The following is a 26,828-nucleotide window of genomic DNA, read 5'->3' as shown; positions in this document are numbered from 1 at the left end:
CCGCGCAGCCAGCGCTCTGGCCCGCTGCTCCGCTCGGCAGCGCGGGCGGGGGGGCTGTGAGCTCCTGCTGCTTTGAGCAGCATCGTAAGGAGGTTGGGGACCGGGGGGGTTGGATACGGGGCAGGGAGTCCCGGGACGCAGTCTGGGGACAGGGAGCAGTTGGATAGTGGGTGGGAGTCCCGGGGGGCTGTCAGGGGGCAGGAGTGTGGATAAGGGTCGGGGCAGTCAGGAGACAGGGAGCCGGGGGTTTGGATAGGGGGTGGGGTCCCAGGAGGGGGCGGTCAGGGGACAAGGAGCAGGGGGGGTTGGATGGGGCGGGAAGTGGGAGGGGGGCGGATAGGAGGCAGGGCGAGGCTGTTTGGGGAGGCACAGCCTTCCCTACCCGGCCCTCTGTACAGTTTCGCAACACCGATGTGGCCCTCAGGCCAAAAAGTTTGCCCACCCCTGGTCTAGATAATACTTAGTCCTGCCTTGAGTGCAGGGGACTGGACTAGATGACCTCTCGAGGTCCCTTCCAGTTCTGTGATTCTCTGACACCTGTTTTCTATGCCCTGCTCTGCGACTAACTCATTGCGTGGCATTGAGCAAGTCACTTCCCCACTGTGCACCTCTGTTTCCCTATTTGTACAAAATGGAGACTAAAAGTTACCTACTTTTGGTTAAAATGCTCTGAGTTGAGCCCGTCGGGAACTTTTCAGCAAAATGGTTTTTGTCACAAAATGCCCAATTGTGAAAACCAAAACTTTTTGAGGAAACACATTGGTTTGGATGAAACGTTTGTCAGGAACGTTTCTGGGATCCATGATGGAATTTCTGGTCAACGTTTGTGTGTGTAAGCGCGTGAGAGAGAGTGAAGTAGAGAGATTCTAGAATGGCCAGTAATCTGGAGATTGGGGGATGCACTGGGGATGTGGAAGACCCAGGTTTAAATTCCTGCTCTGCTTGATTTGGACCAGGGACTTGAACCTGGGTCTCTCATATCCTAAGTGAGTGCCGTAATCACTAGGCAGTTGGCTATTCTGCTGTCATTTCTCTCTTTTCTTCCCCCCCTCCCCCCGGCCCCAAAAATCAAATTTGCAAGATCTTGGTTTTATTCCTCATCGGAATGGAAACAAATGTCAAAACCTCAATATTTCCTGAAATAGAATTCTTGTTTTCTGGCCAGCCCTTGTTTTGAAGTGTATTCAGCACACAGGATACTTCTGAATCATATCTTGGGTGGGTTTCATGCTAGGCTAAGAATATAGAGGGTCCACTTTGACCAGAGTTGAAAGAACCCAGCTTGACTCTCAGATCCTGGTTGAATCTGATGTGCCAGCAGGAAGAACAACCATCTCTTTGCCTTTAAAGTGCTCCAGCTTCATATGGAGTCCTTGAGGGACGATAAAGATGCAGCCTAAAGTTTAGGGGAAAGTTTTGACCAAAACCAGGCATGTGTGTGGGGGAGGAGGGAGAGGTTGGTGGTAGGAGAAATAAAATGTTGCCCATTTTCTGTCTGGAAGCCCCATGACACCATTTCATTTTCTTCCAGCTTCACTAGATCTCTTTGTCTCAGATCCAATCCATCTGGGGGTAGGCAATCAGTCTGGCATTTATAATCTGAAACCAAATCTGGACAGAATTCTAAAGGTTGCAAATATCCTGCTTTAAAAAGAAAGGGTGAACTTGAAACCCTTTTCTGGAGAGCAAAAACTTGCATGGTTAAAAGGAGAGTTTCTTTTGTAGAAAGCACCCAGCAGATCCTCTGAACTCTTGATTCCTGCTTTGTTTGATCCCTTGCAACAAGGAAATGAAGAAAGCAAATAAAGGTTCACTTTTTATTTTATTGTTTGATTGTTCTGCCCTGCCAAACACACCCAGTGCATGTGTCAAGGCTTGCTGTATAAATAGATGTTTGGAGTTATGGATTAACCCTTTGTAGGCTGCAGAACGGTGCATTTTTTTTAAAAAAAAAATCTGTATACTTTTAAAAAATTATTATTCCATTTCTAATCCTCAAAACTTGGCATCTGTGGGGCTTATTCATCTTTCCCTAATGATCCATTTAGAGCTGAGAGGCCTGAAAGCTGGTTAGATGCTGTTTCAGGCCTTACACCTCCTGCCCCCGGTTCTGCAAATACTTTTATGTGCTTGTTCAGCTTTAGGGATTGGTGCAATATCTGTTGAAGTCTATGGCAAAGCTCCTGTTGACATCTGTGGTTAGGATCAGGCTCATTGCCGCAGGTGAAGCACGCGCACAAATATCTGCCCATTTTTAAATCTTTGTTGGATGTTTTTTCCAAAAGCTCTGCTCTAGGAATTATTTTGGGGCAGTTCTCTGGCCTGTGCCATGCAGGAGCTCAGACTAGGGATCACCACGGTGCCTTCTGGCTGTTGAACCTATGAATCTATCTGCAGGATTGGGGCCTTTGTGGGTCAGGGACTGCAACCAAGACACTTTGCGGGATTTGAATGGGTCTCCCAGAAAACAGTGACCTGGCTGGTTTTAAAATATTTGATTTCCCTCATTGTGCTCAGCTGATCTGTCTCCTCAGCTAGAGGTAGTGAAAGAAAATTCCTCTTGATTTTTTTGACACTTCTCCCTTGGTGACTTCTGTGAGCAGCGTCTTAGCTTTTGGAGGACAGGCGACTAAGGATTCAGAGTTCAGGATGTCTTGTTCATGGGCCTTTTCCCTGTGTCTGTGTTATAGTGTGACTATGGTATATTGCATTTCCCATACTCCTCTGTTCAGTTGACACTAAACTTTTAAGGCTGGGTCTGATTCGAAGCGATCTGGTGTAATGGTATCATCTAGTGGGCAGAACACTGGACTGGGAGCAGGGAGGCAAGGTCCCTCTGTTTCTCTTCCTGCCCCCTTTGACCTGTTCCAGGCAAGGACTCTCTCTCCCTAAGTGTCCGTACATCACCTTCCGCAAAAGGGCCAGGATCTGGCTGGCGACTCTAGGTCCTACTCTAATTATGATGCTGAAGAAAGGATGAGTGGCAGGTGTTTGATGCGTCTCAGGATCGGGCCCTTTGCTATTAGATTGGGGGGGACGGGACATTATTCAACACCCCTTGAGCTAGGCTGAAATGTGCCCTGGTGTAGAGGTCTTTGCATCACTTACCCACTCCGAGTAGGGCTCTGGCGGGTGCATGGAACTTGGTGCTGAAAAGGGTGAATTTTGTACAGTCTGAATGACTGTGTCTCATAGCTATAATGTATGGAGGGTTGGTGATGGAGTGCATTAGAGAACTGAGAGAGTGACTATAAACCGATACACAGAACCAGATCCTCAGCTGGTGTAAATCAGTGTGGCTCCACTGATTTCAATAGAGCTGCGTCAGTTTACTTGAGCTGAGGATCTGGCCCCTCGAGCGCTCCCCCCGCCCCGTGATCGAAATGCAGCCACTTCTAGGGTGGAAGGCAGCAGCTGTTTAACAGCATGCAGCCACGCTGCCCAACAATTTCAGACGTTCCCATCCCAAGCGAGCAAGTAATGGACTTGGTGGATTTAAGCAGGCAGAATGTAATTAACCAGAGTGCAATCCGGGCAGGACACTAGGGAGAGTGCTGTTATCTAAACCTTCCTGGAAGTCTCTTCAAAGATGTACACCTTGGGCTTAAAGATAAAGCTGCAGACAGCCAGGAGCGCTCTTACGACAGGGCTTACAAGCAATTTCTGATTACAGCTAATTGTTCGGCATGCATGTCTGAAGTTGTCAGGGCTTTAATGTTTTCCTGAGCGGCCTCATTATTCAGAAATCTCGTTAAGCTCTGGGAAAGCTAGTTTGATGGAAAACGGTTACTGCTCCTTGGTTAGTTCTTGTGCCAGCCGCTGACCCAGTTCTAGTTCATCATGAAAAGGGCGGATGGTGTGTTTCTGGCATGTTTCCCCATGGGTTTCATGCGGATGGGGAAGAATTGGCGGGGGGCAGGCAAACGGGGCCAAGCAGTGACACCATTACAGTTAGATACTCTGTGTCTCTCTCTCTCGTTGTCTTCTCCCCCCTCCCCTCACCATGCTGAAAGCAATGTCCCTTATGGGAAAAGGTCCTGTAGAATTTCCTACGGGTCCTAACTCTTTCAAACCTATAGAACTGCACTGAGACTTGTGCTCTGTAGTGGGTTTATTTGATTTTTTTTTTTTCCCTATTGTGGCGAATAAAATTCTCTATAGGGTCACAACCAAAGGCGACGGAAACCTTAACATCTGTCTCTCAACTCTTTTCCACGGTGGGGTGTTTGCTCACAAACCCCTCTCTCAAATGTTGACTAGTCCCAGAATTGCAGAAGCATGAAACTTATTTATGTTACAGTAGCTCCCCTGAGACCAAGGCCCTGTTCGCATAGTATGAGACCATCCTTGATATGTACCGACTAGGTGGGAAGGGGAACAGAGGCAAAGTGATTTGCCCAAGGTCATCTGACAGCTCAGTGCCAGAGTGGGAATAGAACCCAGGAGTCCTGAGTCGTAGTCCAGTACTGCTGCAGGGCTCTGCTCTGAGCCGGTTTGGCAGGCCAGTGTGGGCTGCAGTCAGATTCGTTTTCAAAACTCTTACTCAACTCCTAGGCTAGGTGTCCGAGGCCGGGGCTGACGCAAACTTCCCGTCCGCTCTGCCAACAACAAACACCTGGACGTGCTAGAAGAAAGCCGCATTACAGCGGTCATTTGCTCTGTGAAGCAGGAAGTAGGTGCTGCTGGAACCCGAGCCAGCTGGCGAAGGGCATGTGATGTGCTGCTCAGGGTTGGTATTGGAAGGATCGGCTCTGTGAGGCAAACGACAGATTGCTGGCCCAACCCTTGAACGCTGTGCTGGCCAAGTCTCGTTAACTGAGCAGATCTGGCCTTTGCTAGGCTATGTACAAGCTATAGCTTACGTCGGTATAAGTGACGTCGCTCAGGGGTGTGAATAAGCTGGATTTGCAGGTGCTTGGCATCTCTGAAAATCAGGCCCTGTTGTCCATTTTGGGAGGGTGCCTAGCATTGCTCTGGCGCCATCATACGAAAAAAGCTGCTTTCAGACAATTGCAGGCTGGACAGACTGGGCTTTTGCTGGGAGAGGGGCCCTGGCGTTTCAGAACCGCTGGCTGTTCTGTCTTTCCTCTCGACTCCGCGCGCTCCTGAGGGCTCTCGAAGCAAAGAGCATCCCAGCTGCACCACCTGGCCCCCTAGGGAACAAACATTGCAGTGGTTCCCATGCTGTAGGGGCAGTGGGGTTAGAACTCGGACCCTCCTGCTCCAAAGAGCAGGCCTTTGCCACTCCGTAGCTGGAGCTGGACTGGCTCTGCCGCTGGCCTGCTGGGTGACCTGCGGGCAAGTCGTTTCCCGGCTCTGTGCCTCGGTTTCCCCCCTCCGTAAAATGGGGCTGCTGATCCTCACCCCCAGGGCTCTGAGATCTGCTGATGGAAAGGGCTCGGTGGTGCTATTATCACTAGCTGTTAGAAGCAAAGAGCCTTGAGCTGCCTTCAGTTCCTCGGAGGGGTGGGTGGGACACAAAGAAGCTGTAGCAACCTCTTGACGACTCCGTCCCACGAGGGTTCCTCTGTCTCTAAGCTGGTGGCGTTCCTCCCCTCCTCAGGGCTATACGTCCTTCTGGAACGACTGCATCTCCTCGGGCCTGCGTGGCGGCATTCTCATCGAGTTGGCGCTGCGTGGACGCATCCAGCTGGAGCCGCTCACCATGAGGAAGAAGAGGCTGCTGGACAGAAAGGTACCCTGCCCGGGGGGGTTGGACTCTGTGCCTGTTGGGCCAACAAGGAGGACAAGGCCCTTAGCCTTGGGGAGATCCCCTCCTGCTACCTTTTCAGACCCATGGGGCCTGATTCCCCACTGCCCTGCAGCCCAGTGTGACGTGGCTACAGAACGCCGCCATCCCACCTTGGGAGTGTTCTGCGCCCGTGTCAACGACGGCACGGGGCAATGGAGAATCCAGCCCATTTACACTGGCTCTGATCAGCGCCGCAGGGGTAAATCTGAAGTTGCTCCATGGAAAGCGATGGAGTAACTCTAGATTTACAGCGGGGTAGGGGTGGGGGCGCTGTGTGGATTGGGCCCCGCGTCCGGTCTGTGGGTGTGGAGGAAGAACGCAACAGAGAGGCCGGGACGGGGAGGCCGCGAGGTAGGCATTTGGGTCAGATGTGGGGAATGAGCCAGGCCTGTCGTTGTCTGGAGGGAAGTGGGGAGGCATCTCTCTCCTTCCCATGCCTCCGGAATAACGACTGTTTGCACGGACAATGGCAGCTTATGTCCAGATGGATGTCTCAGGTGCGCCTGTGGCCTCTGTCTCCATAACGCCTGAGCACTCAGTTATTAATGCATTTATCCTCATGCATCCCTGGGAGGCAGGGCAGGGCTGTCATCCCCAGTACAGAGATGGGAAAACTGAGGCACAGAGCGGTGAAGTGACTGGGCCAAGGAGTCTGTGGCAGAGCAGGTGTGATGGGATCCCCGGGGCGCAGCCTGGGACTGTGAGACCGCTGTGCCCCCTGAACTCTCCAGCCTGGGCTGTCTCTCACAATGCTTTGCTAGTGACAAGCAGCAAAACCCTCCAGGTGCTGTGATCACTCAGCACAACAGCATTTGGAGCCCCACACCCAGCTAGATTGCATGAATGCTCCCAGAACCACTCATGAATCACACAGAGAAAGGCGCCAGCCAAATCCCCCCAGCTTCCAGCGCCTCAGGAATATACTGTCTTGCACTGCAGATTTATTAAATGGTTCACCACTTCATCAGTGGAAAGTGGATATACCCCAGCCTTTGTAAACCTGAGCAAACACCCTTACCAAACCCTTCAGGCAAACACACTGGCAAAGATAAACAGTTAAACACATTTATTGACTACAAAGGATAGATTTTTAAGTGATTATAAGTTTATAGGCAAAAAGTCAGAATGGTTACTAAAATAAAATATATAAGCATGCAGTCTAAACTCTTAACCCTATTAGACTGGGTAAAATCTAAATTAAGCAGGTTTTCTCCCCCCACTGGATATTGTAGTCCGTAATATACAAGTTTGTCCCTTAAATCTGGCCCAGTCTCCTCTGTTGGAGTCTTCTGAGTGTCCTTGTTGCTTGCAGCATAGGTGGGGGAAGGAGAAAGGCCAAGCACGGGGCCCCTGTGTTCTGTTTTATACCCTCAGTCCACATGTTTGGAGAACACAAGTCCAGGCATGTCTGGTGGGCATTGCTGAGTCCCCCAGGCCAGGTTGAACAATTCCCATGGTGTGGCCTCATGCAGGTGAGTCATTGCACTGTAACTCCCTTGCTGGACAAGGCTATTGATAGTTGTTTGACACGCACCCGGGCGCTTTGGTTGGTTACTTTCCTTGCTGTTGTCTCTAGGGAGCGAACATCAGGCTGATTCCCCAACTTACACCACGTCTTACTGACAACCATACAACAAAATCTCATAACTTCCTATGCACTAATGACATAGAACAGTGACTTTCACCAGATCATTACCTTTCCCCTGATACCTTACATAGCTTGATTTATATGCACAATCACAATTACGTATAACTGAGGGATATGGGGGCTACAGGGTGCTCCCCCAAGGTATAGAAATTTCACAGCAGGGAACTGTTCTAGCTTTGGAGAGCCGGGTTCTCTAACCATTGGACCATTCTTCCTCTTAGCGCATAGGCCTGATGTTCCTTTCACTCACACGGTTGTAACTCCATTAGTCTGGCGTAACTCTGATGTCTGCTGGCTTTGAGCCTGTGCCTGTGGTCAGAGTTGCACGCGGTTTAACTGAATCTGTATGAGGACATTCCAGAGCCGGGAATAGAACCTAGGTGTCCTGATGCCCCGCCCTGTGCTCTATCCACTAGACAATCCCTCATTGCTTCAGTGGGGCTAAGAGTCCCTAGTAACGTCACATGGGCTGTAGCGGTGTCCTATCCTCTGTGGATTGGGCCCAGCGTGGGGCACGTAGCCCATACAGCACAGTGGGTTACACGTGCCCTGGCGTCTCCCTTGGTCTTGGTCAAAGATGCTTCCTGGGCTTCTCCCGTTAGAACCAATTTCAAAGCTCCCAGCCAAAGCAGGATCAGGCCATGTCAGGCTGGCGAGCTCTTACAGATCGTCCTGGGACAGAGGGACGGCGACCAGTCCAGGATCCAGCCTCGAGCAGTGTGTCTTTCTTTGTCCTCCTAGGTGCTCTTAAAGTCAGACACCCCGACCGGCGACGTCCTGCTTGACGAGACCCTCAAGCACATCAAAGCCACAGAGCCTGCAGAGACAGTCCAGTCATGGATAGAGCTGCTCACAGGTACGATGGCCTGGTCTCGAACGGAGCCTCCTCCGCTTCCTGGTGGCCTGCTCTGCAATGAGCCACTTTCTGTGTCCCCCTGGCTTGTTCCTGCTTGATCGCCTAAGGCAGGGGTGGGCACACTACGGCCTGCAGGTTGGATCCGGCCCACCAGCCATTTTAATCCGGCCCTCAAGCTCCTGCTGGAGAACGGGGTCTGGGGCTTGCCCCGCTCCAGTGCTCCAGCTGGGGAGCAGGGACAGGGGGCCAATCCTCATGGCTTCCAGAATCAGCGGCATGTCCCCCACTTCAGCTCCTACGCATAGGGGCAGCCAGGGGGCTCTGCTTTGCACACTGTCCCTGCCCCAAGCTCTGCCCCTGCAGCTCCCATTGACCAGGAACTGCAGCCAATGGGAGCTGCAGGGGCGGTGCTTGCAGACGGGGCAGTGCAGAGCCACCTGGCCACGTTTCCGAGTGGGAGAAGGGACATGCCGCTGCTTCCGGGAGCCTCTTGAGGTAAGCGCTGCCCGGAGCCTGCATTCCTGAGCCTCTCCCTGCACCCCAACCTCCTGCCCCAGCCCTGATCCCCCTCCTGCCCTCCCAATCCCTCGATCCCAGCCTAGAGCACCCTCCCAACCCCAAACTCCTCATCCCCAGAGCCTGCACCCCCAACCAGAGCCCACTCCCCACCCCAGCCCACAGTCCTCTCCCGCACCCTGAACTCCTCATTTCTGGCCCCACCCTAGCGCCCGTACCCACAACTGGCGCCCTCACCCCCTCCCGCACACCAACCCCAATTTTGTGAGCATTCATGGCCCGCCATACAATTTCTATTCCCCGATGCGGCTCTCAGGCCAAAAAGTTTGCCCTCTCCAGCCTAAGGACTAAACCAGTCAGGGCGGTGCAGCATGCTGGAGAGGCCAAGCGCTCCGCCTCTCACGGGGCAGTGCCTCGCGGCACATTCAGACTTATCTGGCCCGGGGCTGATCTCGTCCCTGATTGGGCTGGAATCCAGCCAGGCAGGTTGCATGGGTGGGTTTGTGCTCCTCTTACTTGCTGGCAGTTCTGCCCTGGACGAAACAACGTTGGTGCTTTTTTCCATGCGGATCTGCCTCCTAAATACTCGGCCTCGCCTAGGCCTGGTCCACGTGTAAAAAATTAGCTCAATTTAGCCCTGTGGCTCAGGGCTGTGGGAACTTTTGCGCCCAGAGCACCATAATTAAGTCACCCTGCGTGAATTTGGAGTTCTGTGGCTTCCATGAGAGTCCCCCCCTCACACACACGCTCACACGCTGCTTCTTGTCCTAGTGTGTAATTTAATCCTCCCACTCCAATGCGTGATTCTCTCCCTGGGGCAAACGGGCAGCTTCTGAAGGGTGGAGTCGCGGGTGGGGCTGTGGGTCAGGATCGAGGGGCATTGGCTGATCTGAGTGGGGAGCCCAGGGCTGGAAGAGCAGCGGGGTGCGTGGGCTGTGGGTCGGTATTGAGGAGCATCGGCTCAACTGTGTGGAACCTGGTACTGGAATAGCACAGGGGCTTAGGCAGAGGCGACGCGTGGGCGGGGGGTGCAAGGTCACGCCCCCCCCATCCCCCCCGCAAGATTGCTCAGTCACCTGGTGCAGCCAGGCCCTCCCCTCCCTGTGGGGCAGCTGAGCCAGCGAGCTGTGCCAGGCAGGGAGAGAGGCAACAGGATGAACAGGTAGGAGCTGCAGGGAAGGGCTGCTGATTTCCGGGATGGGGGAGGTTGCCTGGGGGCGGGCAGGGCTGGTGCTGTTCCAGGGTGCTGTTCTCTTCCCCCCCTGCCCCCCATCAGCAGGCACGTGTTGTGTCTGGGCTTATGGATCAAACTGAAGGTGTCCTGAGGGAACTGGGCAGGGGCGCGAGACAGGAAGAGGATTGCGGTACTTGGGTAGAGCGGTGTGGAGGGTCCAAGTACTGGAACAGCATCGCAGGGGTGGCTGAGGTGCAGTATCCGAGCTCTCCCTGGGATGTCGTGGCGTGGGGGGTGCCCACCTATTGCCTTGATTTTTGCCACTAAAAAGCAAACCTCGTCTCCCCGACCCGCAGGCGAGACCTGGAACCCCTTCAAGCTGCAGTACCAGCTGCGCAATGTGCGGGAGCGCATCGCCAAGAACCTGGTGGAGAAGGGGATCCTGACCACAGAGAAGCAGAACTTCCTGCTCTTCGACATGACCACCCACCCAGTCACCAACACCACCGAGAAGCATCGCCTGCTCAAGAAGCTGCAGGAGAGTGTCCTGGACCGGTGGGTGAACGACCCGCACCGCATGGACAGGAGGACCTTGGCTTTGCTGGTGCTGGCCCACTCCTCGGACGTACTGGAGAATGTTTTCACCCCGCTGGCGGACGACAAGTATGACACGGCCATGAACAGGTCGAAGGACCTCTTGGACTTGGACCCCGACGTGGAGGCCACCAAAGCCAGTGCCACGGAGATGATCTGGGCTGTCCTGGCGGCCTTTAACAAAGCCTAAATCCAGACCGCCTTGCCTGTTCGATGTAGCACGGGACCTTTGGGCGGAGAGCTGCCCTGGGCCGGGCCAGCGCAAACTCTGTTCTACATGGCACCTGGGTTTCACTGATGTCCGTGCCCACCCCAACCTACCTCTCTTGGCTGGGGATTGTTGTGCTGGTAGAATGAGCGACTGTATGTTGTATGTCCTCTTCTCGTAAACACTTGGCTACATGAAGGTCTTTGTCTCCGGGGTGGGGAGGGTTGGCTCACGGCTCAGTCGGCTCTCTCGTTTCACATCACCTTTTGGAGAATGGAGATGTAGAATTGCCGTTGGGATGGATTCTGCTCTTCTTTACTCTCCATTGATTTTTGAGGGCAGGGGTTAGCTTGAGTTGACAGGGCCTGCTCCATTCCTGCACTTGAGGCACTGACGAACGGGGTGGCTTTAAGCCACTTTTGCACTCCCTGTGTTCTGAGGCTTGCCTGGCCCCCCCCACGGTGTAAGTTAGAGCAGTCCGGAGGCTGCTCTACATTATGCTCTGCTCCCCATGGCGACCAGCGGGCCCTGGGAAGCGGGGAATAGCTATTACGCAGGGTACTCTGGACATGCTCCTGGTCTCCAGGGTCGGGGGCAAGGCCATTGAAGAGCCATGACGCCAGCTCCACTGTAGCTAAGGAAGAGGGGGGTGTTTCCCCATTGTTGGGGCCCACCTGTGCTGCAGAGCACTGCGAAAGGGCCTGGGTGTCCCCAAGAACCAGGCTGGCAGAGTCTGACCTGGTCTGACACTCGCACTGGTGTAATCCTGCAGACTGCAGGGGTGCAGCTCCTAGCACGCACTGGAGTCAGAGAGATCGGTATCGCGGCCTCTGAAACCACGGGGCTGTAGCTGCCCCTTTCCGCAGCATGGCTAACTTCTTCATGACCTTTCCCGTTCAATTTCTGCTGGGACAGGGAGGGTCCGATTCACAGCCGAGGTGAGGTCTGTGAGTTTTCAGAGCTTGTTGGTGTCCGGAGTGAGATGCCACTGGGGTGTTGAAAGGACGCTTGTGCAGGAATCCGCCTCTTACGCTGACGGGTCCAAGTAAAAGGTTGAGGAGGCGTTACCCGGTGACAACGTAGACCTGTAAGGAGTAATCTGAGCTACCTCCAGTTTGACTGTTATGTCTGAATGAGCGCCTAAGTCCACAGGCCAGGTCTTCGGCTGGGATAAGCCATTCTAGCACCATCAACTTCAGTGGATCTACAACTGTTCGCACCAGCTGAGGATCCGGTCTCCATTTGGGTTACACCTGTGCCAGTTCCAAGTAACTCCGGATTTACACTGGGGTGAGAGGGGAACCCAGCTCTTGCGCTTAGATCCACGAGGCCGTGAACTTCCCAAATTGGACAACCGTGCCTAGAAGCAACCGGCCTGATTCTGCTTGCAGTCGCATGGGTGTATATGAGAGAAGGGAATTATGCTGTGGAAAGCCAATGTAAATGAGATCAGGATCAGGCCCACCAATCTCCATCTTGAGAGGAGAAAGGGAGCGAATGCTATTCGGTCAACTCAATTTGGTTATAACTGACCCTCCCTGTCTCTTTTTTTTTTTTTTAATCCTGCAAAATTCTTTCCTGCCTTTTGATGATCAATCCCTTTCCCAGCACATGCTCCCTGCTCAATGCAAAGGAGGAACAGACACGTTAGCAACAGGGAATGGAAAGGAAGATTCTGGGCTGACTCTTCATTGACTTTAGTCGGGTATTAGGAGCACGGGTGATAAACAGGTCTGGACTCAGAGCGCCTTGCAAGCAGAGATCATCAAAGCAAAGGTAGTCTAGATTTTGCATTTACTACCTGTTGTCTTTCATTCATGTCCTCAGTTTGCTGTGAGCTCTGCAGATATTTGCTTACAGAGTCAGGTTCTTCTCTGCTAATAGAGGGACACTATCCTAGCCGCCCCATGGCATGCTGCCCCAAGCCAGAATGTCCCCAGCTAAGCCAGGCTTTTGAGGTGAACAGCATGGGGGGTGGAGGGTAGGGGAGGGGGAAGGAGAACTGCACCTGACCTACATGCATGACCGTAACACTAATTGGAACCTGTGGTCCATTGGGGGGGATACCTGGTGGGGGCACAGTGTGAAGCTGACTTGTATTAGACTCCAGGACATGGTTTGCTCTGTTAGATATGGAGTGTCTCCATTGCCGTCAGTGGGTCAGATTCTCAGCTGGGGCAAATCAGCCTAGCCTAACTCCGCTGACGTCAGCAAAGCTACATTGGTTAAGAATCTGGCCCCTTGGATTTACACGGGCATAACTGAGAGCAGAGCCGTGCCACTGGGGGATGAAGTTTGCATCATAGTGATGACTTGAACTTCAGCCTCGGAAGGGGAAAGAGCATTTCTCCGTTAGAGGTGGGCTATCGGCGTTCCATCCCCCAAGGAGATTCTGCAGGGCGAATTCACTAGAGTGAAGTTGGAATGGGGAAAACACAGACAGGATCAGGTATCATAGAATCATAGAATATCAGGGTTGGAAGGGACCCCAGAAGGTCATCTAGTCCAACCCCCTGCTCAAAGCAGGACCAATTCCCAGTTAAATCATCCCAGCCAGGGCTTTGTCAAGCCTGACCTTAAAAACCTCTAAGGAAGGAGATTCCACCACCTCCCTAGGTAACGCATTCCAGTGTTTCACCACCCTCTTAGTGAAAAAGTTTTTCCTAATATCCAATCTAAACCTCCCCCACTGCAACTTGAGACCATTACTCCTCGTTCTGTCATCTGCTACCATTGAGAACAGTCTAGAGCCATCCTCTTTGGAACCCCCTTTCAGGTAGTTGAAAGCAGCTATCAAATCCCCCCTCATTCTTCTCTTCTGCAGGCTAAACAATCCCAGCTCCCTCAGCCTCTCCTCATAAGTCATGTGTTCCAGACCCCTAATCATTTTTGTTGCCCTTCGCTGGACTCTCTCCAATTTATCCACATCCTTCTTATAGTGTGGGGCCCAAAACTGGACACAGTACTCCAGATGAGGCCTCACCAATGTCGAATAGAGGGGAACGATCACGTCCCTCGATCTGCTCGCTATGCCCCTACTTATACATCCCAAAATGCCATTGGCCTTCTTGGCAACAAGGGCACACTGCTGACTCATATCCAGCTTCTCGTCCACTGTCACCCCTAGGTCCTTTTCCGCAGAACTGCTGCCTAGCCATTCGGTCCCTAGTCTGTAGCTGTGCATTGGGTTCTTCCGTCCTAAGTGCAGGACGCTGCACTTATCCTTATTGAACCTCATCAGATTTCTTTTGGCCCAATCCTCCACTTTGTCTAGGTCCTTCTGTATCCTATCCCTCCCCTCCAGCGTATCTACCACTCCTCCCAGTTTAGTATCATCCGCAAATTTGCTGAGAGTGCAATCCACACCATCCTCCAGATCATTTATGAAGATATTGAACAGTATCCTGAGCTTTCTGTTCAGTAGAAACTTTGGATATGTGGACTGGGGAGTGGAGGGCACTGGTCACGATTTTGGGTTACACTAGCAGTGTGGTCTAGTGGTTAGATTAGAGAACGGGCCCGGGGATTTCAGAAGCTAAGGTTCTAATGCTGTCGCTGCGATTTTGGTAAGTTGCTATGTAACCTCCATGGACCCAGTTTTCTTGAGTGCGAGGGGGGAGGTTAATTTACTTCTGCATTTGGCACTGGTGCAACAGCTACTGGAGTATGGACTCTGGTTGTGATGTGCACGGTTCAAGAAGGAAGTGGATGTACTCGAAAGCGTTCAGAGAAGAGCGACAAGAATGATTAAAGGATTAGAAAACCTGCCTCATCGTGACAGACTCCAGAGCTCAGTCTAGTCAGCTTAGCAAAGAGGAGGGTAAGGGGTGACTTGATTACACTCCCTCGGCATCTCCATGAGGAACAAATATTGAACAATGGGCTCTTCCCTCTAGCAGAGAGAGGTCGAACACGATCCAATGGCTGGAAGTTGAAGCCACACAAATTTCAACTGGCAGTGAGGCAGGAGGAATGAACAATCAGACCAATTTCCCGAGGGTCAAGGCAGGTTCTCCATCGCTGGCCATTTTTTTAAAATCGCGGTTGGATGTTTTTCCAAGGGATCTGCTCTAGGAATGACTTTGGGGCAGTTCTCTGGCCTGTGTTGTACAGGAGGTCAGACTAGATGATCACAGTGGTTCCTCGTGTCCTTAGAATCTATGAAGCTCCCCTCTAATATAAGGATGATAATATTCACTGTACCGACCCTGTCAGGGAGCTGTGAGGCACTTTGCTATTGTAATACCATACCCCTGGGTGCAGTGACAGCAGCGGGAATGGAACCTCTGTGTCTAAAACCAGGCATCTCCTAGCCTGAGCTAGAAGACCCTGCCCTATTAGCCAGCGGTGTAGCAGACTCGTCAACTGTGTATGTGGCCCATCCACCATTAGCGGGGGAAAGAGAACATTACACTGGGTGGGTTTGGCTCATGCTATCTTGGATGGAAGGTTCTGTAGAATGGATGTGTGGTGTTGTCCTAATAAGGTGCTAATTATATCCCTGATTGACCTTTTTATAGAGGATAGATCCAGGTCTGTGCTCCCATCCCATAGACTCGATCATAGACCTGCAGAGCACATGCATAATCCACATGTATATATTTTTGTTTCTCCTCTGAAATAGCCTCCTGAACTCTGCTTAGAATTTGACCTCCAGTGCAGCCACACATCTGAGAACCTGAGCATCTTCCTTTGGGTTTTTAAGCGACCCCAGGGGATCCGGGTGTAATTCCTTAGGATAACTGCAAACCAGCAAGGGGATGTGCCATTGCAGTTAAAGGTGATCTGCAAAGTCGGGGGGAAGTTGGGATTTGTGTCCTTTTGGGCTGCTTAGTGATGGATGAAGAAAGCCTGAATGCATTGTATTAAAATGATTCTTACTTTACAAGTTTTTGCTCTGGTGATGAAGGTCGGAGAGAGAATGACTGATTATGATATTGCAAGAGACTGAGCAACTGCAAGCAGAAGGATTTTATTTTAGGCCATCTCTTTCAAGCAGTCTGGCTTTTGCTGACACCGGTTTAACATCAAAATCTAACAAAAACTGAGCCACAACACGCACACTCTCCAGTGAAGGTGCAAGCGCTACCGCTGGGTCAGGAACTTTTTCCACAATGCTTTTTTTTGTTGGAAAATGCCAATTTTGTCAACCAAAATTTTCCCCAGGAACCTTGCCGCCTCGAAAAGATTTGGTGGGGGCGTAGCAGCGATTGCTAAACGTTTTGGCATTTTAAAACAAAAAATTCTGGGTTTTTTTTTTTCGATTTCCAATTTGAAATACACACAAATTCTAATTTTTGGGGAAAAAAGTTAAAATTGGTCAAGATGGAAACGAAACACTTTGACCTAAACCAAAATGTTTTTTCAGAGTTTGCAAACACTTTTTTGACTTTTTGTCCCAATTTGGCCTTGAGATTCTGCAGTGAGATCCACCCAGGGAGCTCGTGGGGCTGGACTTGGATCCATCCCCATGGGTCCAATTGCAGGATCGGGGCCGTTGTTTTCCTCACGTGGGTCTCTTGCGCAGCAGAGAGAGAACTTTTGCAGAATAGCAGAGGGATTGTAAAACATCCCCAGTTTACACTAGTGCTCCAGGAGGGAGAAAGCTCTGAAACGACTTAGTGTTTTAGGCTGTGGGGTGTCTCTTCAGCTGGTGAGGGGATGGTAAATGCAGGGAAATGACTGAGTCCAGGCTGCCTTCATCAAAATGTGTAGTTGCAAAGGCCCCCAACTCGCAATTAGATCCATACAGATGGAGCTGTGGGGCTCTTGAAGTCTGTGGCCTAGTGGGTGAAGCACCAAATTGGGAGTTGGGCAACCAGGGTTCTATTCCTGGCTCTGTTACTGGCCTGCTGGGTGACCTTCAGAGTCATGTCACCCCATGCCTCAGTTTCCCCACCTGTAAAGTGCTGTGAGATTGAGGGTGAAAAGCGCTAGATAAGAGGTGGGGATCGTTAATTGTACTGTGATCGTGCCTAGGTAGGGGCTGTAGGCATGGACCTGGAACCCATGGTGCTAGGGGCTGTACAAACACAGAATGAAGAGTTGGTCCCTGCCCCAAAGAGCCGATTGCAGGCTCTAGGCCTGAAGGTGAAATTTTCAGGGGTGACTGAACTCTTACACTAACTATGGGTGGTTTAAAAATCCCAACCCCTAAAACTGTGACTATAGATTAGACACAAAGGGGTCTGATTGGCTTGTGTTATAAAGTCAACTGTACCTAAATAACTTTTCCTCTTGGCTGAGTGTTCATTTACGAAACATGGTAATTGTAGGTTCATTGCAACGGTAGATTCCCGATTCTGCTCTAGTGTAAAGCAGACTTGATTTCAGTTTAACATCTACATCCACACCTTCTTGCTTTCTGGGGTGCTTCTGGCCCCCCCCCCCCAGCTGGAGACTATTCTGGGTGACTCCTATCCCTAAACGGCCACAATCCTTCCGTATGTAGTAGATTCACTCTGCAGGCGTAATAGTAACTCAAATTCTATGGGAAAAAACAAAATTTAATGCTTCTCCCTGACCCCTTCTTTGTTGTTCCATTTTTATTGCGTGACTGTGAATGAGTTTCTTTGCAGCACCAAGGACTCGTGGGGTAATTCAGATGTAGCGTTTAGCTGCTGTGGATTAAACTGCTCTTAATAATAAACATTTAAATTTTGGTGTCGGGCTGGTTGTTGGCCTCCACACTTTTCACAGCAGCAGGGCAGGCACTCGCTCTGGTGATGAAGAAATGGTGATGTTTAGTAGCACGTTGTGCAATGAGTTTTCAGCCTGTTTCCTGACCTGTTGCTGCTGGTACACCCAGGTAGGTTTCAAACTAGTCTTAGCAGAGCAGTCAAGGATGGGCCATGGAGACAGCTGGTCTCCTTTTCAGGTTAAGCTTGCTACAAAGGCAAGGTGGAGAAGATGGTGCTGCTAGGCTGGGATGTAGGGCAGGAAAGCTACCTGGCCTTCGTGTCACCGGAAGGAGGAATAGCAGAAATGAACCATAGAATCATAGAATATCAGGTTGGAAGGGACCTCAGGAGGTCATCTAGTCCAAACCCCTGCTCAAAGCAGGACCAATCCCCAACTAAATCATCCCAGCCAGGGCCTTGTCAAGCCTGACCTTAAAAACTTCTAAGGAAGGAGATTCCACCACCTCCTTAGGTAACGCATTCCAGTGTTTCACCACCCTCCTAGTGAAAAAGTTTTTCCTAATATCCAATCTAAACCTCCCCCACTGCAACTTGAGACCATTACTCCTCGTTCTGTCATCTGCTACCATTGAGAACAGTCTAGATCCATCCTCTTTGGAACCCCCTTTCAGGTAGTTGAAAGCAGCTATCAAATCCCCCCTCATTCTTCTCTTCCACAGACTAAACATCCCAGTTCCCTCAGCCTCTTCTCATAAGTCATGTGTTCCAGTCCCCTAATCATTTTTGTTGCCCTCTGCTGAATGTTTTCCAATTTTTCCACATCCTTCTTGTAGTGAGGGGCCTAAAACTGTACACAGTACTCCAAATGAGGCCTCACCAATGTCGAATAGAGGGGAACGATCACATCCCTCGATCTGCTGGCAATGCCCCTACTTATACATCCCAAAATGCCATTGGCCTTCTTGGCAACAAGGACACACTGCTGACTCATATCCAGCTTCTCGTCCACTGTAACCCCTCGGTCCTTTTCTGCAGAACTGCTGCCGAGCCATTCGGTCCCTAGTCTGTAGCGGTGCATGGGATTCTTCTGTCCTAAGTGCAGGACTCTGCACTTGTCCTTGTTGAACCTCATCAGATTTCTTTTGGCCTAGTCCTCTAATTTGCCTAGGGCCCTCTGTATCCTATCCCTACCCTCCAGCGTATCTACCTCTCCTCCCAGTTTAGTGTCATCTGCAAACTTGCTGAGGGTGCAATCCACACCATCCTCCAGATCATTTATGAAGATATTGAACAAAACCGGCCCGAGGACCAACCCCTGGGGCTCTCCACTTGATACCAGCTGCCAACTAGACATGGAGCCATTGATCACTATCCGTTGAGCCCGATAATCTAGCCAGCTTTCTACCCACCTTATAGTCCATTCATCCAGCCCATACTTCTTTAACTTGCTGGCAAGAATACTGTGGGAGACCGTGTCCAAAGCTTTGCTAAAGTCCACGTCCACTGCTTTCCCCTCATCCACAGAGCCCGTTATCTTGTCATAGAAGGCAATTAGATTAGTCAGGCATGACTTGCCCTTGGTGAATCCTTGCTGACTGTTCCTGATCACTTTCCTCTCCTGTAAGTGCTTCAGACTTGATTCCTTGAAGACCTGCTCCATGATTTTTCCCGGTTTGTGAGCAGCAGGTTCAGAAGAGCTCTGCCCCTTGTTGGTTCCTCCAGCATTTGCACCAGGAAATTGTCCCTTACACTTTCCAAAAACTTCCTGGATTGTCTGTACACCGCTGTATTGCTCTCCCAGCAGATATCCAGGTGATTGAAGTCTCCCATGAGAACCAGGGCCTGTGATCTAGTAACTTCCATGAGTTGCTGGAAGAAAGCCTCGTCCACCTCATCCCCCTGGTCTGGTGGTCTATAGCAAACTCCCACCACGACATCACCCTTGTTGCTCACACTTCTAAACTTAATCCAGACACTCTCGGGTTTTTCTGCAGTTTCATACCAGAGCTCTGAGCAGTCATACTGCTCTCTTACATACAATACAACTCCCCCACCTTTTGTGCCCTTCCTGTCCTTTCTGAACAGTTTATATCCATCCATGACAGTACTCCAGTCATGTGAGTTACCCCACTAAGTCTCTGTTATTCCAATCACATCATAATTCCTTGACTGTGCCAGGACTTCCAGTTCTCCCTGCTTGTTTCCCAGGCTTCTTGCATTTGTGTATAGGCACTTGAGATAACTCGCTGTTTGTCCTGCCTTCTTAGTGTGAGGCAGGAGCCCTCTCCTGCTTGTGCTTCCTCCCGGTATCCCACGTCCCCATTTACCTCAGGGCTTTGGTCTCCTTCCCCCGGTGAACCTAGTTTAAAGCCCTCCTCACTAGGTTAGCCAAATAGTTTTTATTATTTTTGTATTATTGTAGCACCTAAGAACCCCAGCCATGCACCAGGGTGCTAGGTGCTGTACAGACAGAACAAAACTATGGACTCTGCCCCAAAAAGGCACCCGATGCCAGACGGTTCTCCCCAGTGATTCCAACCTGCTCTACAGGAGGTCTAACTGGATGATCAGATTCCCCTCTGACCTCAGAATCTGAGTCCTCATGCTGCCGATCTGGGCTAGTCACTTATGGGCTGACCTCAGCCACCCACAAATCCCATTGACCATAGTGGGAATGGTGGATGCTCAGTCCCGTGTCTCATTTCCCGCCCCCACCCCCTACAATGGGGTTTGTAGTATTGAAGAATTGGGTAATATCCCTTTAAATAGTTTGGGAGCCCTCTATAGGGTCTTGCTGTCTTCCATGGCTGGACCTACCAGAACCCTGCCAGAGCAGCCACATACCTAGGTAGTTGGGGCTTATCGACACACGACCATCTAGGAAAATTAATCCAAATTAACTAAAGGTGTGAATTTGGATTGGTTTAAATCACATGAAATTCCTTTGTGAATGCTGTTATTCAAAATTACAGAGGCCAGAATTTGGTTTTGTTTAATTCATTTTGGAAGTGACTGAAGCTAAACCCAACTAAGGCCACTTTAATTTGGAATGAGGGTGGTCACACACAGCAGCTTAACTAGTCCACTTCAAATTCACCCCTTTCATTAATTCAGGTTAGCTTGCCCAAATGGCCCCCTGGCGCCAGGCCCTGAGTCTGGTATATTTGCACATAGTTAATAAACATGGTTATTTGGAGTCTCGTCCTGCCAGTGAGGCTTCCCCATATTCTTACTGTGGGGTAAAGAGCCAGGACACAACAGGATTAATAGCTGCCTCGCATGTACATTGGGTCTTATTCTCCTCTCAGGCTGACTGTATTGACTTCAGTGGAGTCCCTTCTGATTTACACCAGTGTGAATGAAATCAGAATCAGGCCTGAAAAGTGCTAGGTATTTAATAATAATCCCTTGCTCTTATCCAGTGCTTCTCATCCATAGATCTCAAAGGAGGTCAGTATCATCATCTCCATTTTACAGGTGGGGAAACTGAGGCACCAAGGGCAGGGATGTGACTTGCCCAAGATCATCCAGCAGGTTGGCGGCAGCAGTGGGACTAGCTCTCCTGTCTCTCGAGACCCAGCTCAGTGAATTGTGCTGCCTCTTTCGGGAGTTTAGGCCCAAGTTTTCCATCTTGGGTGTCTACAAATGCGTCGCCTGAATTTAGGAGCTTAAATATGGCTTTGGGAGCCTAATTTTTGGCACTTGATATTGACTCAATATTGAGTAACAGCTCCTCATTACCACCAAAAACCCCAGAGCAGCTCCTCAGTGGATGTAAACGGGTTCAGCCCCATGGCCAACAGCCCTGCTTCATGGACGTATGGCAGCTGAGACTTTGCGCCTGGGTTTTTTTAAATTACGATTTATTCCCACACGTTCGATGCCTGAGCAGAACTAACGGCCTGCAGATACAGGGCTGGCATGCTGCTACCTCTCAGCCTGCCACTGGGGGGCGCTGATGGCCTTTCAAAACCACGCCAGAAATTAGGTTGGGGGAGAACTGGGCAGAGACAAAGTTTAATGAGTGTTTTGGTCTAATTACTGGAGGTCTGGGAAAACATTTGCATAAAATGAGGCACCTGCTGAGGGTGATCAGAGGTGCCCGTTTTGTCAGTGGGAGCGGTGGCCGGTTTATGTAGAGGTCTGGCTCCAGGCATCCACATTTTAATATTGGCCGAGGGCTTGTTCACCCATAGATCTCAAAGCACTTGTGAGTCAACACTGCACTCCTGGGGCTATGGATGGAGAAAGTGACCTGCATGGCAAAGAGGGCCCAGGGGTTAAGGTCTAATGCCACAAACGCATGCGAGTGCAGGGAAGGCCAGACCGCCTGCTCATTTGCTGACTCCAGGGCGAGACCTGTACGAAGGAGTCGCTTGCCGCAGCGATGGAAAGAGCCGTTGCTTGTGCACGGTTCTGGAAAAACATCTAGTTTGTGACAAGGACCCAAGAAGAAGCAGCGGTTAGGGTGCTCAGCTGGGGCTGGGGAGACCACGCTTCACTTCCTTGCTCTGTCACGGACTCCCTGTGTGATCGTGCGCAAATCACGCTGTTGCCCCATGCCTCAGTTTCCTCATCCGTACAATGGGGATAATAGCCTTGCCCTGCCTGTTGTGAGAAGAAATACATCAAAGACACTGAGGTGCTCAGAGGCTACGGTGAGGAGGGTCAGATAAGTACCTTAGATAGAGGTGAAATGCATCGACCAGGATCCCACACCGACCCCATGGCACGATAGAACCCAGGCGTCCTGATCCTAGGATCAGGCTCAGATGACAGCACAGCAAACCTATACTCAGATAGTTGCGGCTGCAGCTATGTTCAGTCATAGAATCATAGACTATCAGGGTTGGAAGGGACCTCAGGAGGTCATCTAGTCCAACCCCCTGCTCAAAGCAAGACCAATCCCCAGTTTTTGCCCCAGATCCCTAAATGGCCTCCTCAAGGATTGAACTCACAACCCTGGGTTTAGCAGGCCAATGCTCAAACCACTGAGCTATCCCTCCCCCTCAGTGGCTTATTGTGCAATTAATTGGTCAGGTCTCAGCCCAGATCCTTCTATCGTCATCCTCCCCCCTATGTAATACATGCTGGTGACAAGTTAGTGGGGACGGAGGTGAGTTGAAAACTGCAACTACACTGGCAACCTCTCGCTTTCAAGGACTGCAAGTGCCCTGAGCCATGTGAATTCGTGTAATGTCCCTGTTAACACTTAGGCCTGCTCAAGACAGCCATTAAAAATCTGTAACATTATGCACAGAACCCTGCTAGTAAGCTGGCGTTCCAGATTTCTAATGCACGACTTGAATAAAATACCTGTTTGTTACTGAGAGGAGCAGTGGATACAATCATGGGATTTTATTATTATTATTCTGATTTTAAAAATCATTTTCATTTTCCCCAGACTCAGCCAGGGCAGAGTCTGATCTCAGCGACAGTGGTGTAAAGAAGTGACTGGACTCCAGTGGTGCTGTGCTGATTTACACCAGCTTGGGGATCTGGCCCATTGACTCAATAGCGCTATGGCCAGTTCATGCCGGTGGGGGAGATGACCCATTGAACTGAAATCCACTGAGTTTCCCTGGTGTTAGCGAGAAGAATCAGAAACTGGAGCATGATCCCCTGTCACAGGTGCCTGGGCCAGAAACTGGCTTTCTCCACCTCCCTCTTGAACCATAAACTAACCTTCTGAGTCTGAATTTTCCTGCCCTAGGGCCTGCTGCTTCTTGCACTTACATGGCTGGCAGCTGGGAGCCGCTCCAGAGGACCCAGTGGGGTTTACCCCGCAGTGTGGATAGAAGCCAGGCTGAGAGGAGCTGGGTTTAGGCCTTGACAAATGACAGCAGCCAGTCAATTACCAGTGCTTCAGTGTACTCCCTGCCCTGCTCTGGCTACTCCAATCAGCTGGCATCCCGATGATGAGGAAGAGGAGGCTGGGGTTTGGTATGAAGAGGCAGATCCTCAGCTGGTGGCTATTGTAAATCCGCAGCGTTTCCTTGACTTTGTTGTAACTGCACTGATTTACACCAGCTGTGGATCTGCCCCTCACAGCTTCCAATGGCTCTTAATGTCCTTTTACACCCTGGGACACTCAGGTGAGGAGGGCAAATTCAGGGGCCACGAGACTCAGATTTCACCTCTACTCACCTTACTGCAGGGGGCAAATCTGTCTGTGCAAATCTGCAGTTGACCCCACTGCAGTTATTCCACATTTATACCAGTGTAAATGAGCAGGATCTAGCCCAGAGGCTGAATCACACAGGGGAAGATGGATGGGGAGTGTGCTCTTTGTTGCTTGATCTCTTCTTGGGGGGAGGAATTTAACTAAAGGTGCATTTTTTGGTCTTGTTTTGAGCCATCTGCCACGGCTGAGAATCAGAGGAAAGCCACAGGCCCTGTCGCTACGCATGACCTGGAGCTCTGCTGGCAGGAAAGGAAAGGCTTTGCCTGAAGATGATACCTGTAGCCTAAAACCTTCAGAACAAAACACGGAGAGGGTGGAGAATACGCCCGGTTTCCTGCATTGAGCTGGTTAATGTCTGGTTATCAGCATTAGTAGGGTTATTTCCAGGGCTGGAAATGCTGTTGGGTTCCCACCCCCTGTAGCGGTGTGTGGGTGCTCCTGGCTCTTAGGGTGAGGGGCTCCCTCAGGCTATCAGCTGGTTTCTGTCTCTCTCTTTCCGTTCTGGATTCCTTAGCTGGGGGAAGCAAGCAGTGACTCATCAGTGGAATCTCAGGTAGGGAGCATCCCCCCATAATGCATTGCAGAAGCCCCTGGTTTCTCCTGCTCCCCGTGTGGCGAGGCAGTGTGGCCTGTTGGATACGGCCCTGGATTAGACATTAGGAGACCTGGGTTCTATTCCTGGCTTTGCCCCTGACCTGCTGGGTGGCCTTGGTCAAGTCACGTCCCTTGGCTGGGGCTCCATTCCCACTCCCACCCCTTGTCTGTTTAGCCTGTGAGCTCTTCAGGCCAGGCACTGCCTGGTGCTATGGGTCTGCCGACCCAGCCCATGGTGCCAGAGAGCCTCCCAGCTTAGGCTGATGGCCTGGGGCTCATGCTATAATTAGCTGTGCAGATGGGGCTCTGCAGCATGAGGGGATGGAGGGCTTCACAGCTTGAGCTCCAGCCGGAGCTGTGACTTCAAAGTGCTGTGTACACAGCTAGCCGGAGAGCCACAAGCCCGAGTCTGTCGGCCCAGGTGGGAGGCTCGCGGGCTGTGTACGCATGCCCGATCTGTCTGTGCAGCAACTAGCTCCAATCTTGGTTGGGGCTAGTGCAGCAGCGAAGACTGTGTTCAGCTTATTTCACCTTGATTTTCCCTGTCCACCCTCAGCTATCAAGAGTCTCAGATTCTCCAGTAGTCTGAATTATCCATCAGTTGACTGTGATGCATCCTAGGGTAGCACCTAGGGGACCCAAACTGAGATCAGGGCCCTTCATGCCTGGTTCTGCACTGACACAAGTGAGAGACAGTCCCTGCCCCAAAGAGCTCATAGTCTGAATAGACAAAAGACTGGAGGGGAAACTGAGGCACGGAGAGGGGAAGTGACTTGCCCAAGGTCTCCTAGCAGGACAGTAGCAGAGAAGGGAATAGAAGCCAGGTCTTCTGGATCCTAATCCAGTGCCCAACCCAGTAGACCACACTGCCTGTCTTTCATAAGCACCTTCTCGCATGTAGCTCAGTGGGGCCGTGAAATGCTACTGTCGTACTACTAATTACTTACATACCATAATGGGGCTCTGATCTCATCTGGGGGGCTCTAGGTGCGTGTGCATTGTTAATAGTATTATGGTGGCACCTAAAGTCCCCAGCTGAGATCAGGGCCCCATTTTGCCATGAGCATTATTAGTCATATTAAGGTAGCCACAGTAGGGTCCTGATCTCAGGTGGGGCCTCTAGGCACACATAATAAGCTGCTTCCCCCCCCTCCCCCCAGGTGGATAAGTATCATCCCCATTTCACAGAGAGGTGAAAGTGACTTGCCCAAGGCCAGACAATAAGTGGCAGAGCTGGAATCACAGCCCACGGCAAAGTGGATGAATACAAGCCATGAACAAATTCCCTCCCCATCCCATTTCCAGCCGCGCACACCACTCGCCCCTGATTGCAGGAGGAAGCGCTAATTGCAACTTAGTCCCAAGTTAAAAGGCTAGTGGGTGATGATTTTAGCTCATGCTGCTCCAGCCTGGGCCCTTCTGCTTTGATTAGCAGCATGAGTGCTGACAGCTCCCGTCAGCCCGGCAAGCCAGTGCAGCCACCAGTATCAGAAGCTGGCAGCGAAAGCTGAGTACATCTTCCAAGATCAGACCAGACAAATGACAACGTCCCTTGTTATGGTAGCTGAGCCCCATGTGGGCGTGAGCCACCCTCCGCTGGGCCTGGGCTCCCTCCCTTTTCGGAGGCCTGGGCTCTGGGAGGTCAGAGGGGTCAGGCTTGATGAGGACTCACTGTCTGCTCACACCTTACCTGCCCAGCAGGGCAAGAACCAGCTGTTTCCTCCTCCAGAGACAGGCAGTACCCCGCTGAAATACAGATGAGTGTCTCTTTCCAGGACTGGGCCCTTCCTCAGGTGCGTTAGTCTCTGGCAGGAGTTCAGCCAAATGGTTATTGACCGGGCCTGGGAGTCAGCATGCCCGAGTTTAATTTTAAGTATGGAAGGGTAATTAGAACAGATGGGCTGGTGAGTCAGGGGACTCGGGTTTCGCATCCCTGCTATAGGAGAGGAATGTGGTCTAATGGTTAGATTGTGGGGTGGGGGAGGGCTGAGAATCAGAACTCCTGGGTTCTTTTCCCAGCTCTGGGAGGGTTCGTGGTTGGAGCAGGGGAGCTGGCTGTCAAGACTCAGGTGCTATCCCCAGCTCTGGGAAGGGAATGTGATCTAGCAATTAGAGCAGTAGACTGGGAGTCAGGACTTCTAGGTCCCATTCTCTGTGTGACCCAGAGGAAGTCACTCCACCTCTCTGTGCTTCAGTTTCTGCACCTGTAAAGTGGTGGGGGGGATGATTATACAGACATATCACGGAGATGCTGGGCTGGGGAGAGGGCTGAAAGTTCGTAAAGCCCTCGGAGTGCCTCATCTGGAAGGGGCTATAGCAGTGATCTGTAGCATTACACACACCGGGTGCGGGGAGGCGGTGCTGCAACAGGGCCAGGCGAAGCAACTATTGAAACCAGGCTCGAGGGAGGTATAACCCTTCCCCGCTCTCCAGAGCTCAAACTGGGGGAGAACAGTGATACTCCGCCCCCAAACCATGCGCTCCCTTGTCCTGGGGCCCTAGTAGGTTGTGGAGAGCTTCTTAATAAGATCTTTCCTCCTCTTAAGTGCATGCTTTGATTGGCAGTGAAATAGTTACTATAAACATAGCAATTGTCACCATTGCACTGCAGAGCTTACACACCCCAATGGGGCCGTTCACCGGCCTCGAAGCTTTTGCTTC

At 51.3% G+C, this 26,828-nt stretch overlaps 1 protein-coding gene across 3 annotated transcripts in view; it reads left to right on the top strand.

Annotated features, from left to right (window-relative positions):
• The window catches only part of GOLPH3L (golgi phosphoprotein 3 like), a 39,506-nt gene that overhangs the window by 8,751 nt on the left and 3,927 nt on the right, over positions 1 to 26,828 (top strand). The window contains exons 3-6 of one of the 3 annotated variants that reach the window (XR_013634974.1): positions 5,564 to 5,695; positions 8,142 to 8,256; positions 10,303 to 12,524; positions 15,373 to 15,636. Coding sequence is in view for 1 of the 3 variants with exons in the window: in XM_078850438.1 (XP_078706564.1) it covers positions 5,564 to 5,695; positions 8,142 to 8,256; positions 10,303 to 10,730 (675 nt within the window). In the remaining 2 variants the exon portion in view is untranslated. Of the gene's footprint in view, positions 1 to 5,563; positions 5,696 to 8,141; positions 8,257 to 10,302; positions 13,411 to 15,372; positions 15,637 to 26,828 lie in introns of those variants that run through there. The other 2 variants (XR_013634975.1, XM_078850438.1) reach the window with 2 other exon arrangements.

Source organism: Lepidochelys kempii, chromosome 24, assembly GCF_965140285.1.
Source record: "Lepidochelys kempii isolate rLepKem1 chromosome 24, rLepKem1.hap1, whole genome shotgun sequence".
Lineage (NCBI taxonomy): Eukaryota > Metazoa > Chordata > Testudines > Cheloniidae > Lepidochelys > Lepidochelys kempii.
Note: the sequence above shows the minus strand (reverse complement) of the source record. Positions and strands in the feature narration are given on the sequence as shown.